Below are 15,049 nucleotides of genomic sequence, written 5' to 3'. Positions count from 1 at the left end.
AGAAGACACAGTTGTTCCATATGATGAATCCAAACCTCTAGTGTTGGTGTGTGATGCGTCCGAAGACGGTCTTGGGAGTGTCTTAATGCACAAGTGTGAAGATGGTCTGGAAAAACCAATCGCGTATGCTAGCAGAACTCTTTCAGATGCTGAGAAAAGATAATCGAATATTGATCGAGAAGCACTTGCAATTTTATTTGCTGTAAGAAAGTTTCACCAATATGTATATGGACGAAGCTTCACACGTGTCACCGATCATAAACCCCTTCAAAGAATATTTGGAGAAAACCGGAATCTTCCAAAGGTAATGAACAATAGGTTAGTGAGATGGGCCCTAGAACTGAATCAGTACAATTTTCCAATCAAGTACAGGAAAGGAGATGAAAACGTTTGTGCTGATGCACTATCCCGTCTTCCCATGAGAATCAGAGAAGAATCTACCGATGTAAGAGACATAAAGTTTTTAAACATGGATAAAGTTGAGACATTGGTGTCCTATAAGGAACTCAAACATAACAGCAGTTTGGACAAGGAGATAAAATTAGTACAAAGTTATGTGCTAAATTCATGGCCAGAGAAGGTACCAGATAACATTAAAACATTTAAACAAAGGAAAGAAGAATTATCAGTTGAAGATGGTATTTTGATGTGGTTTGGTAGAGTTGTTGTGCCAACAAATATGAGAAAAAAAATCTTGAGAATTTTGCACTGTGGCCATCCTGGAATTTCAGCTATGAGATCAATTACCAGATACTATGTATGGTGGCCTAACATTGACAAAGACGTTGAAATGCATGTTAAGACTTGTGAAGCATGTCAAGAAAACAGAGGAAACATTGAAGAAGTCCCGGTCTATCCATGGAACATTCCTGAAAAAGTGTGGGAAAGAGTTCATTTGGATTTAGCTGGACCAGTTGATGGAGTAATGTGGTTAGTAGGGATTGACGCGCTATCTAAGTGGGCAGAAGTTGAATGTTTAAGAACAACGACTTCAACTGCCATAATTCAAAGATTAAGATCGTGGATGAGCAGGTATGGGATACCATCACAAGTAGTAACTGACAACGGGCCACAGTTTGTCTCTACTGAAATGGAAGCATTTTTCAAGAGACATTCAATTCGACATATAAGAACTACTCCTTATCATCCTAGAAGTAATGGCTTAGTCGAACGTCTAATAGGGACTTTGAAAAGGCGTTACAGAACAACAAAACAAGAAATTAATGATTCTTCATTGGCATTGCAAAATGTGTTGTTCAGTTACAGAAATGCCCCACAAAAAACAACAGGACGAGCCCCTGCAGAGTTGTTTCTAGGTCGAAGAATGCCAACTATGTTGGACAACATGAAACCAAACCTTAGACAACAATTAGATCTGAAAATTTGGAAGGAACAACAAAACCCAACTCAAAAGAAAACCTTAAGAGCATTCAGTGAAGGGGAAGAAGTATGGATGAAAAAAGAGAATAACCCTGGTTGGATAGCAGGAACAATAGTCAAACGCAATGGCTTATACTCTTATGAAGTCATGTGTGGTGGAGTGATAAAAAGAAAACATTCGGATCAACTGCGAAGAAGAGAAGGTGCGGTAGACGATGAGGAGGGAAAAGTGTAATATATTGGAATCAGCTGATAATTTGGTTTTATGTTTATTATGAAAATGTAAACAAATAATGTTATATTTTGTTCTATGATTAAATGAGTTTAAGTTAGTTCTTGATTTTATTTCATATACAGTAATTAGTTGAAACATATTTGGGTTAACACCATTGATAAATGAATACATGGATTCTATTATAAGACGTTTGTAAACTACAACTTTTCGAATAGGCATAGATTAGCTTTCGTACCGATAAAAAAGGGTTTAGATTTCGTTTAGTTTTGATTACAAAAGTAATTTAAATTAGCATTTTTAAAATTAATATTTTTATATTATATAAAAAATTGTCAGAGCTATTAATAGGTTTTTAGTAACGAATTCTGCAAACAATTAAAATGGTATTTTTTGAAATAATTAGCATATTGTATAAAATCTTTACTCTATTGGAACTTTAGAAGCCTAGGTTTGATTAGCGCTGTTGGTGACTTTTAAATGCGTCGATGTTGACTAAGTGTTTTGCTCTAATTTTAGGGTTTATTTTAACAATTGTGCTCTGCCTCAACATATTACCATATATTCTATGACATATACGATACACGACATTTTAGCTGATCCATAAGGATTATGTATTTACTTTCTCCACTTTCAGTAGAAATTATGATTCCGGACTATTATGTTTAATCGATTTATTTACCTGGTGAAGGATTTATTTTTGTAGTGCAGAGGACGAATCACACGGCTAAATTTCATTTATTAGTAATAGCCTACTTAAAACAATTATTTATAGAAAATTGCATTTAAATTTAACGCAAAGCTTTTTGAGTAAAATGTGGCATACTTTTTGGCATTACAAGTTGTGTTATTAAGAAAAATAAAATAAAATGTAAAAAGCTAAAATTTAAGCGTTCCATACATAAATCGACAAATTACAATAAGTATAACCTGACCTGAGCATTATTCTATCCCGTATTACAAAAAAAAGGGATATTTTAGCTATTCTTTAGTTAATCTTTTTGAACTTGGTACCGTTTGACAGGGAATTAATAATGCTAAATAAAAGATTGCTTGTAATCTTTTCATAAAACCAGCCGTATTTTGGTAATTTACGTTTAAATATTTTAAATTACCACCATTTAATTTTTTTTTTTGAAAATTGCATTATTGTTATTTATTGCCTCTTGACACAATGAAGGTATGTGCAAAGTTTGTTTTCCGTAGCTTGAATAATTCTTGAGATATAAATTGTTTTGTAAAATTTACAAAATGTGGCCAGCAGCTAAGCAAAAGTGTTTTCGACCTATGTTCATATGAACCTTTTTGTTCAGATTGATGAGTACTATCAGCCCTTGAAGTTTGTGACACCCTTTTTATGAACATCATGTATGTTCTTATTTTATTACGCAGGGTTTTATCAATGTTTACGTATTTTTGAAGAAAAAAACAAATTTGCATTTCATGCAGTGTCATGGTAAGGTCAATGTCAAGATAACTTCACAAAATCCTCTGTTATTGGTAGAAAATCGGGAAGAGCAATAACCGTCCAAAACAAACAAACGCCAACTTTTGTCAAAATCAAAAAATTACTCAGGCCTTATGGGTTTCCGACTGGTGATGAAATAACATCGAAATCCAAACATAAAATCTAGACAAATGGAAGAAATTCCAATCATATGTTTTATTTACAGCGTGATGTTAAACAGAGAAGTCTGCACAATATATATTTTGGTCAAGTTGTGCCTGATTTTGTTTTTTTCTCATTCTGGAACTAAAACTAAATACAAGTGAATTGTTAAGAAATATTTTACGTTAGTAGTTGGTAATCACGTTAACATATTTAAATTCATACTATTTTTAACGTCACCAGATAACTAATGATCTTTTTGATGACTTGGTTTTACGTCCACATCGATCTAGGGGACTCTTTTGGATTATTATTTTTCAATGACCCAACAAACAACTTTTATTTTTAAATAAATGTGCAAAACCAAAAGTTAAATTGAAAATATTCTGAGAAGTCAGTTGTATTCATCCTGCCTGAGTAGGGTTAGTCAAGTAGCTTTGTACCAGCAGCTTGTTAGTGTTACAGAGCACCATGTGATTATAACAACTACCTATTATATGTATGACGTCATCAAACGTATTACCTACATAGCTTAAAATAGCACACGCTACACTAGACTCCTTAATATACTTTAGTAAATAACAAAAATATTCATAAATTACAATCGAAAATAACTTTTCACCAATCGGTTTGGATTCATAAACTCTTATCAATGTTTGAAATATACAGTATGTATCTACTCAAACAGGTATTTGTTTTCTGTATATTGCAGAAATAATTAATTTTTATACGAAATTATTAATACACCGGATATTCCATTTTATAACTAATGACTTTTTTAATAAATAAAATAATAATTAATGAATAAATACAACTTATATTTTTCAAAGAGGTTGCAACGAGCATTTCTATATTACTTTCTCATCTATCCTTTAAAGGTTTTAATATCATACAAAATTTATAAAATATGGTTTCAATATATGATGTCAAAAGTTTTACTTCACATATTTGTAAAACAGTTATAGAAATAAAAAAAGTTAGTGTGGCCGATTACAATAAGTTTTATTAAATATCGCAGTAAATCAAAAAAGATAAATTCACAGCTGCAAATCAGTGATGCATTTTCGTTAAATAAATTTTATCTGCAAAAACTATTATTTTTCTCGGTTTATTCAAAGTTACCTAAGTAAATAACATTTAAGTAACTAAAGAGATAGCATCTTGGCAAAACTGTATGGGAAATTAGTTTAATTCACACCACTTCATTTAAACCGATGTTCACATTTAATATTTACTGATTTTATAACGCTTGCAAACATGTTTGCAAATTCTGTTGCTATATTAGTTATCCACCATCTAGTTTAATCACTCAGAATTATATACGACTGGAAGGGATCTATTTTACATGTTATGTATTTATTATAACTGTAGAGTTTTAAGTTTGTGGCTTGTTTGATAGTCCAGTATTTTAATAAAAAAAAGAAGTAAAAAAACTAGAACCTCTTTGTTGGACACCTTGAATAAAAATGGCTATAGTACAGAAAATTAAAATTAACTTCAGCAGATTTAGCCTAGGAAAGATTTTGAAAAGAGTATTTTCACGTATTACCGTGACTCGTGTTTGAAATACATTTGTCATATTCATCAGGTTATTTACATTTTAAAATTGGTGTTATTATTCAGATTGTTAAAATAATGCAGGTCCGTAGTTATTTGTTGTGTCAAAATAAGAAGAAAATTAAGAATAAAACTTTTTCCACAATCGCTTCGTTAACCAGATATCCACAATTTTTTACATTAACATTTTTGTCTTTGGATGTTTAAACCTATCTTTATGAAACTTGGTATGTATGGTAAAACCGATCCATGTTAGAAATAAACCTTTCCTTGTCTAATAAAAAAAATGCTGATTTTATAATAAAACTTCAAGAACAGTTTTACTTTTTTTATTGTAATATCCAACGATCGGAAGTTCAAAAACATCGAATAAAAATAACTGAAATTCCACAACTATTAGACCTATTTGTATAAAAGGGCAACCCTGACTAGCTTTGTCCCATTCAACCTCATTTTACGAAAGCAATTGTGATATCTTTGTTTTTTTTTCTTTGATATTTTTGAACTTGGTGTCGTTGGATGGGGCATTTTAAATACTAAATTATATTGTTAATGAAATTGTTTCATAAATTTTGCCATTATTTTGTAATTTAAATTTAAAAGTTAAAACGACCGACGTTTTGAGATTCTGAATAATTCCTATTATTGGATCAAGATTATATTTTTTCTTACATGGGTCGCTTTAGCCATACTAGGTTTCATAAATATCGGTTTAGTTAATCCAAAGTCAAAATTGTGCATACAAACAAAATACAAAATGGCGGATATCTGGTTAACGAAGCGATTTTTGAAAGAGGTTTATTCACGATTTTCTCTTTATTTTGACCCAAGGAATTACTACGTAAATTACGTTCCTACTTTTTTTGAACACCCTGTATTGATTTTACAGTCTTATTTTCGTAAGTGGCAGTGCTACAGAGACTTAATTGCGCGACATATATCATAACTGTAAACGTTTACTATGTATGATTTCCTCTATAAAATAAAATGGGTTAAATATCTACATTGCCTTCAGAAAGAGAATTTGAAATATAACAGTTCAAAAAAGTAAATTAAGTCGTTGTTTGCAACCCAAGCAAATTCACGTTATCATAAGCAACTCTTTAAAATGTAAGAAATGAATAGAGGTAAAATGTATTGTACATTGGTCTTCAAGATTGCTATCAAGATTTCAGACATCTACATTGTAGATTAACCGCTTTTGTTGGTGATGTTACAGGATATAAGTCTTGTCCGGTGCAGCCCCTTTACATATTCATCACGTTAAACTTAGTCGTCAACATCCATCTAGACAGCCTAGTTTTCCCACTTTATCAGCCTATATGATTTTGTATAGGTATGCATGATGAACATATTGCAATTTCATAAACTCAGTTGCAGTCTTGTAAGATCATATGAGTGAATTTAGAGTAAAAACTAGATGAATGATTTCCTGGAAACGGAAATTTTATTCAACTGACATTATATTACGAATTCTATGAACCTTAATGTGGATAATGTATTGGATATTAGTCTCATGAAGTCAATGTTATTTCACAACAAATATAAAAATTTATAAAGAGTTGTAAATATTGACTGTTTCTAACTTTGCCCAAAGGTGAAAATAAAATCTGTGAAAACTGAAAACTTAATTAGAAATACATCTATGTTATTGGTTGCTACTCATAGATAAAGCCCACTAATACATCAATTGTATATACTATGGCAGACACGTTTAAAGGCGCGCATAAAAGGAGCAAAAAGTTTATGACTAAAAGGTAAAGTCTTTGGGATATTTATGAGTCTGCCTCTACCCAGCCTTACTTGCAGTTATGGGGCTCATTTTGAGAATGGCTAGGTGCATTGTAGCTCTTAGCTTTATAGTTTACCTCGGTCCGTATGTATGAGTGCTAAAGTTAATGTAGTACAATTTCATTACTTTAGTGTAAAGTGACTATTTTTGACACGAACTTGAGTTTACAGTCTTAGGCGAAACCGGAGGAGGGAAATTACATACTCATACAAATAACTTAACTGAAATGAGTACAATATTCTTCTTTATGAATAATACTTTTTGTCATATTACACTATAATTAAGGCAAACTATGCTGCAAAACAAAAGACAAGCACCTAAAAAGACTTCCATATTCTGAATTTCTATTTCGCTATCATAAACAAACAGCTGTTTAGTCAGATTTTTTATAATTCCATCTATTATAATTGAGTTAGTTTCGTAAAATAAAAAAAATTAAATACTATCGACAGCTATTGATATATTAAACTGTATAATCAACTATTTATCTACCAGGCACTGAGATGTATTCATTGGCATAGCAAGGGATATTTGAAATATTGGATTTAAAGTTAGATTCAATGGAAAATCACATAATCTTTTAAAATCGTCTAACTGATAATGACAAATAGAGTAAAATAAAATCATAGCACTTTTATAAATTTTTAATATGTATTAGGTTAAATTAAGGACTATAAGTAAGTTGTGTGAAGATTCCATAACAGTTTGTGTATTCTTTTCAATTACAGTAACATAGAGGCTTCATAATTGAAACGCTCTTATTAGTCAATAACAAACACTAGTCATCGAGTATTGTAGATTAGAATACCTAAGAACCCTACTATTACCAGTAAACACAGCTTCACTGCAACTGGAGATTTGGCCTAGATATGCTACAGCTGCACAGCTATCTGAATCGCAAAGAACATCGTTATCTCTTTAGTTTCTCTTCCACGAGGTAAAATTAAATATATATTTATCCTTCTGGGGGAACGGTTTGTTTTTTTTTACTATCAATTGTTAATTTGTATCTTGTGTAAAAATAATTAAATAAACCATTATGATAAAGAGTTTTTTTTTTTCAATTCAGTTAATATCTTTAAAACGACCATAGTTAAAAATCACGAGATTTCTAAATGAAAATTATAAAAAAAATACTAAATTACCAATCTTTTTTAATGTTTTTTTCTTAACATTTCGTTTTCAATACACCATATGACAACATAAACACATGAGTCTCGTAATCATCTACCAGACATCAGAACACATTCAGAAACGAATTGGAGTTAAATTGTTTAACATCACTTAATACTAGTTTTATGTAAACCTAGCACTGCTAAGAATGTAAGGTTTTCATGAATGCTTTGGGTTTTTATCCTACCCCAGACAAAAGATATGGCGTAAATTATCATTAAATTGGGAAATAACTTTTTTAGTATTTTATCAAAGTTAAATAATATTAATCTTTATATTAAACAATGTCCAGGAAAGGATTATATGGAAGTCAGCCAAACTCTTTATGTGCCCTTCCAAGTGTAGGCAACGCTCCAAACCTCTTTTAAATACCTTCCTGACGTCGAGGAAAAATTATTTCCTCACTTTTTTAGAGTTTAGTTTATCGAAATGAAATTATTAATAATGCGATGGACAAGGTTTTGACGCATAATAAAGCAGAGGCATACTGTAAACAATTCTCATGCTGTTTTTTTTTTCATTTGTTTCGTTGTGTTATAGGTTATAACATTAAAATTTCAAACAAAAACACTTATGTGGTATTCAATTGGCTGAAAATGTTGGATATCAAGGAAAATCTGATAAAAAAAGAGTTTTTAAAATACACAAAATATCGAAAACGAAATACTAGTTTTACAATCGTAAAAACATTTACTACCCAAAAATGGCTTTGTGAAATGTAGCTTTTCTTTATGCATTTATCAAGAAATAGAAAGATCAGATGGATAAATTGTGTTTCTTGTTAACTTACATACCAGAGTATATTTGTATCGTACTCAAGGTACAATGGGATTTTTAAGGTTTGCACTCTGATGTCACAGGGCATATTAGGTTGGTTCTGCTTAGTTGAGCCTTCCCCTGAAATTTCATATGGTAGCTTAGTGCATTATAACACATCTAATAATGTAAATAGTTTCCTGCCTTATGCAAGAAATTCTTGTTTCAGTTCCCATGGTTATAATTTCACTGAATGTATATTATATAATAATGGAACTTGGCACTTGTAACAAGCATTATATTTTTATAACCATTAAAAAATAATGGTAATAATGGTGGTAAATAAATAGAATTCCAATTCACTTTAAGAAAAATGTAAGTATTATTTAAAGTCGCACATAATAAACACATGAGTTTACATTTCTCATTTGAACATATACTTTTATACTATAATTTGTTTCAATTACTTACTTTTAATCGTAATGATAACGTGATTGATAACTAAAATGTTTTGCTTACTATGTGGAAATTATTTGCTCTACACGAGAAAGAACACTCTCTCTTTAATACTTCTTTTATAATTTCCCCGTATTTTATATATTATATATGAAGTTCGTTCGCTACGCTCACTCACCTTTAGGTTGAAGTTCGTTCGCTACGCTCACTCACCTTTAGGTTGGAGCTCGTTCGCTGCGCTCACTTGCCTTCAGGTTGAAGTTCGTTCGCTACGCTCACTCACCTTTTGTTTGCAAATTAGCTGTTATAAATTTAAAACATACCCCCGCCGCAGCAAACCTGCAGACTAAGCGAATTTCCATTTGACTGATTGGATTTACACTGAAATGTCTACTTAAAAATATAACATTTATTCTTGATTTAAATAGAATTAGTTTAACAAGTACTTAGGTTTGCTGCATCAGGGAGGGCAAAACTGTTTTTTTTTGTAAAATGTGAATAGTTAGTAAGAAATAAAAACATTTTCCAAATTTGATCAATATATGTTCACAAACAAGCAAACTACAACAGTTTACTTATTCTCCATAAGAATAACATGGGAATTTTAAATTTAAAATTTTTTGGAATTTTCTCCGTAACCATTAGGCGCATAGTAACGCTTCGATATACTAAATTATTTGTTTTCTGAAGCTCTACAAAATGGTTTGGAAAGAAATTGCTAAATTTTATGTTTTTTGGGTCAAAAATGGGAAAAACCTATTTTTACCCCATAAAACCCCCCGTAAACCCCCGTTCCCATAGTCCGATCATGCTGGATCGCGAACTCGTTCGAATAAACGTACGTTTACACGTTTGTACCAAATTTCATCAAAATCGGATCATTTTTGCTCGAGTTATCGTGCTGACGGACACATATATATATATATATATAAATATATAAATATATAAATATATAAATATATAAATATATAAATATATAAATATATAAATATATAAATATATAAATATATAAATATATAAATATATAAATATATATATATATATGAATTTGAACGGATGGTGTTTTTGGCCTCTAGGGACCTCAAAACGAAAAAAAATCGGTCCCGCGTCCAGGTCTTACCATGAGTACTACGGTAATAGCTTATTCCCTATATGGGAAATTCGCTAAAAATATATAGAGCTGCACCCTGTTGGTAATCCTTATAACTTTAAAGCTATTGAACATCATAGAACAGAACCAGCTTGTTTAATTGAAACAGCTGTTAAGATTCATCAATTCCTTTTAAATATGAAAAGTCATAAGGTTAACATGGGAAACTCCAGAACCACTGGGGCGGAGCCCGAGAGTCCGATCAGAATAAAAACTACTTAGTTTTCCTATTTAATGCCCAAAGAATCAGTGTACCGAATTTCAGCCTCCTAGGTAAATGGGTAGTGGGAGAATTAGTGATGAGTGAGTGAGTCAGTCAGTCAGTCAGTCAGTCAGTGAGGGCTTTGCCTTTTATATATTTAGATTATACATTTATATATTTCTTTTACTTATTTATGTCTGTGATGTGTAGATAGGCATATAGTAATTGAAATGTCCCAGAATGGTGTAATATATTTTTTACTATTATATACAATGTAATACAACTTATTATATCAATAATAACAACAATATTTCAAGCTATTATTACTTTTTTACCTCTTAAGGGGACGGCTAATAAGGGGTGCAAAAATTCTCGGTACTTACGTATTATACGGAGGCCACTTATTTTACAGTGCGCTGCGGCGGTTAGGTTAGGTTGGGTTATCATAAGTTTTTATGACTCATCTCGTATAGTTCGATTCATAACGAAACTAGGAAAGTTCTACAAACATATTTATGATAACCCAACTTAACCCAACCGCCGCAGCGCGCTGTAAAATAAGTGGCCTGCGTCAAATAGCAGCATGGGTCGAGTTTGGTATAATATTAATGGCCTTGTTTAGTGAAACACATTGCCGCAAACCTGAACTCAAACGAACAACCGAGTCAAAAATGGTAGCCATTCAAATATTTCTTAAATCTGCCAGTGTGAATCTTTGGACGGCTGCCATTTGTTACCCAGATGTTATTTTAAGCTCAAATTTGCAGCGTTGTGTTCTACTAATAAAGACCTTAAACGTGATATGCATATCGATCTATGCTTACGTTTATGATTTTCTTCCGACTTCTAGCGGGCGCCCCGCAGTAAGCATTTCAAATTCAAGGAATCTTTGAACAGCTGTAATTGTTGACTACATAGTCCGTTTGATTTCGGGTTTGTAGCGTTGGTTTTTAATAACAAAAAACTTTAATTTGATACAAAAATAGCATGAAAGAGTTTACATTTGTGGTTATTATTGATATACCAAGTTTTATTTCTATATCTATAATGGTAAAAAATATATCACACTGTTCGAGGACTTTTCAATCACACTGTATCTGATTAGACTAGAAGATAGGCCTTGGAGACTTGGCCTTTCCTATAGGTTATTACAGTAGAATTTTTATATTTAACTAGTATCGCAAGATCTAATTCATTTCATATGTTCAAGACTTTTCCCCCTTGGTCTGCATTTAACATGTGTATATTTATTTATCATATGTTATTATTTCTTTCTGTTTACTTTTTCAATTACATTGTTTTTATTGCTCAAGTGAACATGGTTTATTTTTTATAATCTTAATTTTACCATTTCCCAAACCAACATTTGGTCCTAATTCGCAGCCGGATGAAAACCTGGTAACTATATTCATTCCTTGTTAACATTACCCCATTTATAATCTAAATGTTCTACTTAGTTCCCTTACAGTCCACTATTAATTTATTGTTTTTGAAGTTTACCCGATTATAATCTTTTTGGACTCAGATCACGATATGAAATGAACTCTTTACTTACTTTAATACTATATTTTTGGTGCCAATCAATCAAACAAGCTCAAGTTTATTAATTTTGTGTGCACTTAATAGACTATACATTCCTCCTTTTAGTTAAAGACTATATTGAAAGAAACTTTTGATCTATATCTTTGATGTACAATTCATCTTTTTTACTTCATACTGAGATTTTGTGTGTGCTCAAGACCTTTTTATATTGTGTGTGCCGCTGTTAAATTTTGTGTTCTACTACTACAATGGCTCCTAAAACTTCTGATTTTAAGTCATCTACATACACTCGCTCAACATCTCTAATTAAAACTCGTTTTAATAAGCTTAAAGATACTGTTGATGAATACTATACCTCAAAGGAACAACTCACCCCTATTCAAATTAACCAACTTAATGCTCATTTAAATGAAATTCGTAAAAGAAAAGAAGAATTCGACAACAATGTGTAACGGGTTTTAATCTTAGAAGAGGATCCTATCTCTGACGAGACATTGTCTCAAGACCTGGATGAAATTGAAAGTTTATTTTCTCATATCGAGGCTACTATTGAGATCTTAATGTCCCATCCTGAACCTGCAAATTCTGCTATCTTAAGTGACTCTTCTTCCGATACTCTTCACCAACTCGCTGACGACGAAGGTGACTACTTTCCCGAGGCAGCGCAAGTACTTAGAACGCAAACCTACGTTGACGACATCATCACTGGTGCGGATACTGAGGAAACGGCCTTGATACTTCAAGATCAATTGGTCAACCTGTTACGAAAAGGAGGATTTGAATTACGTAAATGGGTCTCCAACTCTGATCGTCTTCTACAAGCTTTCCCCAAGGAGCATCTTGAGACTCCCGTCTTTCTCCAAGATTCTGAACAGCCACACTTCACAATACTTGGCCTACATAGGTCTCCCCACTCTGACTGCTTCACTTACAACCTTAACTTCCCTATGGACCCTCATCCATCAAAAAGTTCGATCTTGAGCATCATAGCAAAAATCTACGATCCTTGTGGATTTCTCGCTCCCTGCATCGTGCAAGCAAAATGTTTTATGCAGTTACTATGGACCACAGGCTTATCCTGGGATGATCCCCTGCCCACTAACCTCGCCGAAAAATGGCATTCATTCCTAATCGGTACTCAATATTTATCTCAAATTTCTATTCCTCAAGCGTTACAGTTTTCCCTGTCATTCACCGTAGAATTACATGGCTTCGCAGATGCGTCAGAGAGTGGCTACGCTGCTGTCGTATATTTCCGCTGTCAGATGTCTAAGGGTGACACCATCATTCACCCAATAATCTCAAAGACTCGTGTCTCTCGTCTCAAAAGAGTAACTCTTCCTCGCCTTGAGCTTTGTGCTGCTCATCTTCTCGCACAATTAGTAGCACATTGTCATTCTCTCTTCTCAGATAAAATTGCCATCAAAAATATCTATCTATGGAGTGACTCCTCGATAGTCTTGACATGGTTACGGACTCCACCCTACAAACTCAAGACATATGTAGCCAACAGGGTTTCTCAAACTCAAGAACTTGTTCCCATCGACTCTTGGCGACACATATCAAGTACTGATAATCCTGCAGACTGTGCGTCAAGAGGAATTTCTGCTTCCCTACTTGTCAACCATCCACTCTGGTGGACAGGCCCTCCTTGGCTTAAGCTCCCCACTTGTCATTGGCCTACCTCGCACTTCATTCCTGAGGACCTCTCTTCGTCAGAAGAAATCAAGAAGACACCTTTAGTTGTTCTTACATCAGCTCCTCAAAAGGAGTGGGAACTTCTTTCTGCCTACTCATCGTGGAACAAACTCCAACGCATTGTCACTCTTCTTAACCGCTTCACTCACAATTGTCGTCATCAAAATGACCGCCTCAGTGGTCCTCTCTCATCGTCTGAAATCTCCAAAGCTCGTCTCAAGATCTTCCATCATGTTCCACAAGCCACCTTTGCAGATGAAATAGTGTCCCTCCCAAAAGAAGCGTGACTGCTCCACTAGACTACATCGTGAAACACCATTTCTTGACTTTGGTTAAAGCACTTCGTTGCTTTAAGGCGGGCAGTATGTTCAAGACTTTTTCCCCTTGATCTGCATTTAACTTTATCATATGTTATTATTTCTTTACTTATTTCTTTGTTATTATGTTTACTTTTTCAATTACATTGTTTTTATTGCTCAAGTGAACATGGTTTCTTTTTTATAATCTTAATTTTACCATTTTCCAATCCAACATGTATTATGTATAATAACAATAATAGTGGCCAAATCGAGAAGCTACAGAAATCACCTACTGTTTTCAGAACTTGTTATAGAATTGAATACGTTAAGCTCGAGTTGAATAGATAGATAATGTTGTTTTGTATTTGGTGCAACATATTTCATCCCTATATAGTGGGAAAATGGATCAGTAAGTAACTATTCAAAGGCAAATGCTAGATATTTTTAACGGAAACTTAGTTTCACAACGATATACTAATAGTTCACAACAGTTTTTTTACGAGTGTATCAATGCGTTTTATTTTCTTATTTTGTGTTCAGAATAATCTCTTGTCCTTAAGTTAAAGTTAAGAAATATAATAAAATATCAAAATTGAACATTGTTTCTTGGTTACTTCAATAAATAATTTTGGATAAACATTTTAATTATAAAAATTACCTAAACTTTTACATTAAAACTAACAGAGATGTTTTTATTAACAAGGGAGTATTTTTGTGAATTGTAGTGGACTGCACATGAGAAATATCTGTGTGGACTGTACCGGACATGACTTCATATCCTGTATCATCACGACAACAATAGCGGCAATCTACAATGGAAATCCCTGCAATCTAAACAATAATCTTGACGTAGTGGGCAGCTTACATAAACATTGGCCAGATAAAATCACATTTGCGAATTCTAATTTAAGTAAAAATTTTTATTTAGGGTTAAAAATATGATTAGCAAAACACATGCTTACTTGCCTATAAATGGCTTTGATTGACCAATATAAAATATTTACCACCCATTCGCTTAAACTTAAAGCAGATTTTTCACAATTCAAAGATATCCAAGCAATAACGAAAGCTAGTAATTGTAGAATGGTTCTTTTCATGTTAATCAAATTACTAACTTGCCACTATAGTAAACTGCTAACAGTAAAGTCGATGTTATGTTGTGTTGTATGCAATACAATACAAAATAGACGAATAATTTTAAAT

General features: G+C 32.6%; 2 protein-coding genes across 2 annotated transcripts; both read left to right on the top strand.

Moving 5' to 3' along the window:
• The first annotated feature begins 221 nt into the window (after positions 1-221).
• LOC128995289 (uncharacterized) lies at positions 222-1,615 on the top strand. The gene is made up of 3 exons (XM_054420262.1): positions 222-304; positions 751-930; positions 1,261-1,615. The coding sequence occupies exons 1-3, from the start codon at positions 222-224 to the stop codon at positions 1,613-1,615; spliced, it is 618 nt and encodes a 205-aa protein (XP_054276237.1).
• A 10,794-nt stretch (positions 1,616-12,409) lies between these two features.
• On the top strand, positions 12,410-13,834 carry LOC128995282 (uncharacterized). The gene has a single exon (XM_054420249.1). It carries the CDS (start codon positions 12,410-12,412, stop codon positions 13,832-13,834), a length of 1,425 nt encoding a protein of 474 aa, XP_054276224.1.
• The last annotated feature ends 1,215 nt before the right edge of the window (positions 13,835-15,049 follow it).

The sequence above is a fragment of the Macrosteles quadrilineatus genome, unplaced genomic scaffold, assembly GCF_028750875.1.
Source record: "Macrosteles quadrilineatus isolate MER2022 unplaced genomic scaffold, UCM_ALF_1.0 Scaffold_1__1_contigs__length_201487025, whole genome shotgun sequence".
Taxonomy (NCBI): Eukaryota; Metazoa; Arthropoda; class Insecta; order Hemiptera; family Cicadellidae; genus Macrosteles; species Macrosteles quadrilineatus.
The sequence above is the reverse complement of the archived record's forward strand: the minus strand, read 5'-3'. Positions and strand labels throughout refer to the sequence as shown.

What these genes read in the sequence shown, in the direction of transcription:
- LOC128995289 (XM_054420262.1), top strand. Translation starts at nt 222, where the DNA reads ATGTATATGGACGAAGCTTCACACGTGTCACCGATCATAAACCCCTTC. An exon ending in AAAACCGGAATCTTCCAAAG is followed by an intron (nt 305 to 750) that starts GTAATGAACAAT and finishes ATCAATTACCAG; the next exon opens with ATACTATGTATGGTGGCCTA. An exon ending in CCAGTTGATGGAGTAATGTG is followed by an intron (nt 931 to 1,260) that starts GTTAGTAGGGAT and finishes TGTGTTGTTCAG; the next exon opens with TTACAGAAATGCCCCACAAA.
- LOC128995282 (XM_054420249.1), top strand. Translation starts at nt 12,410, where the DNA reads ATGTCCCATCCTGAACCTGCAAATTCTGCTATCTTAAGTGACTCTTCT.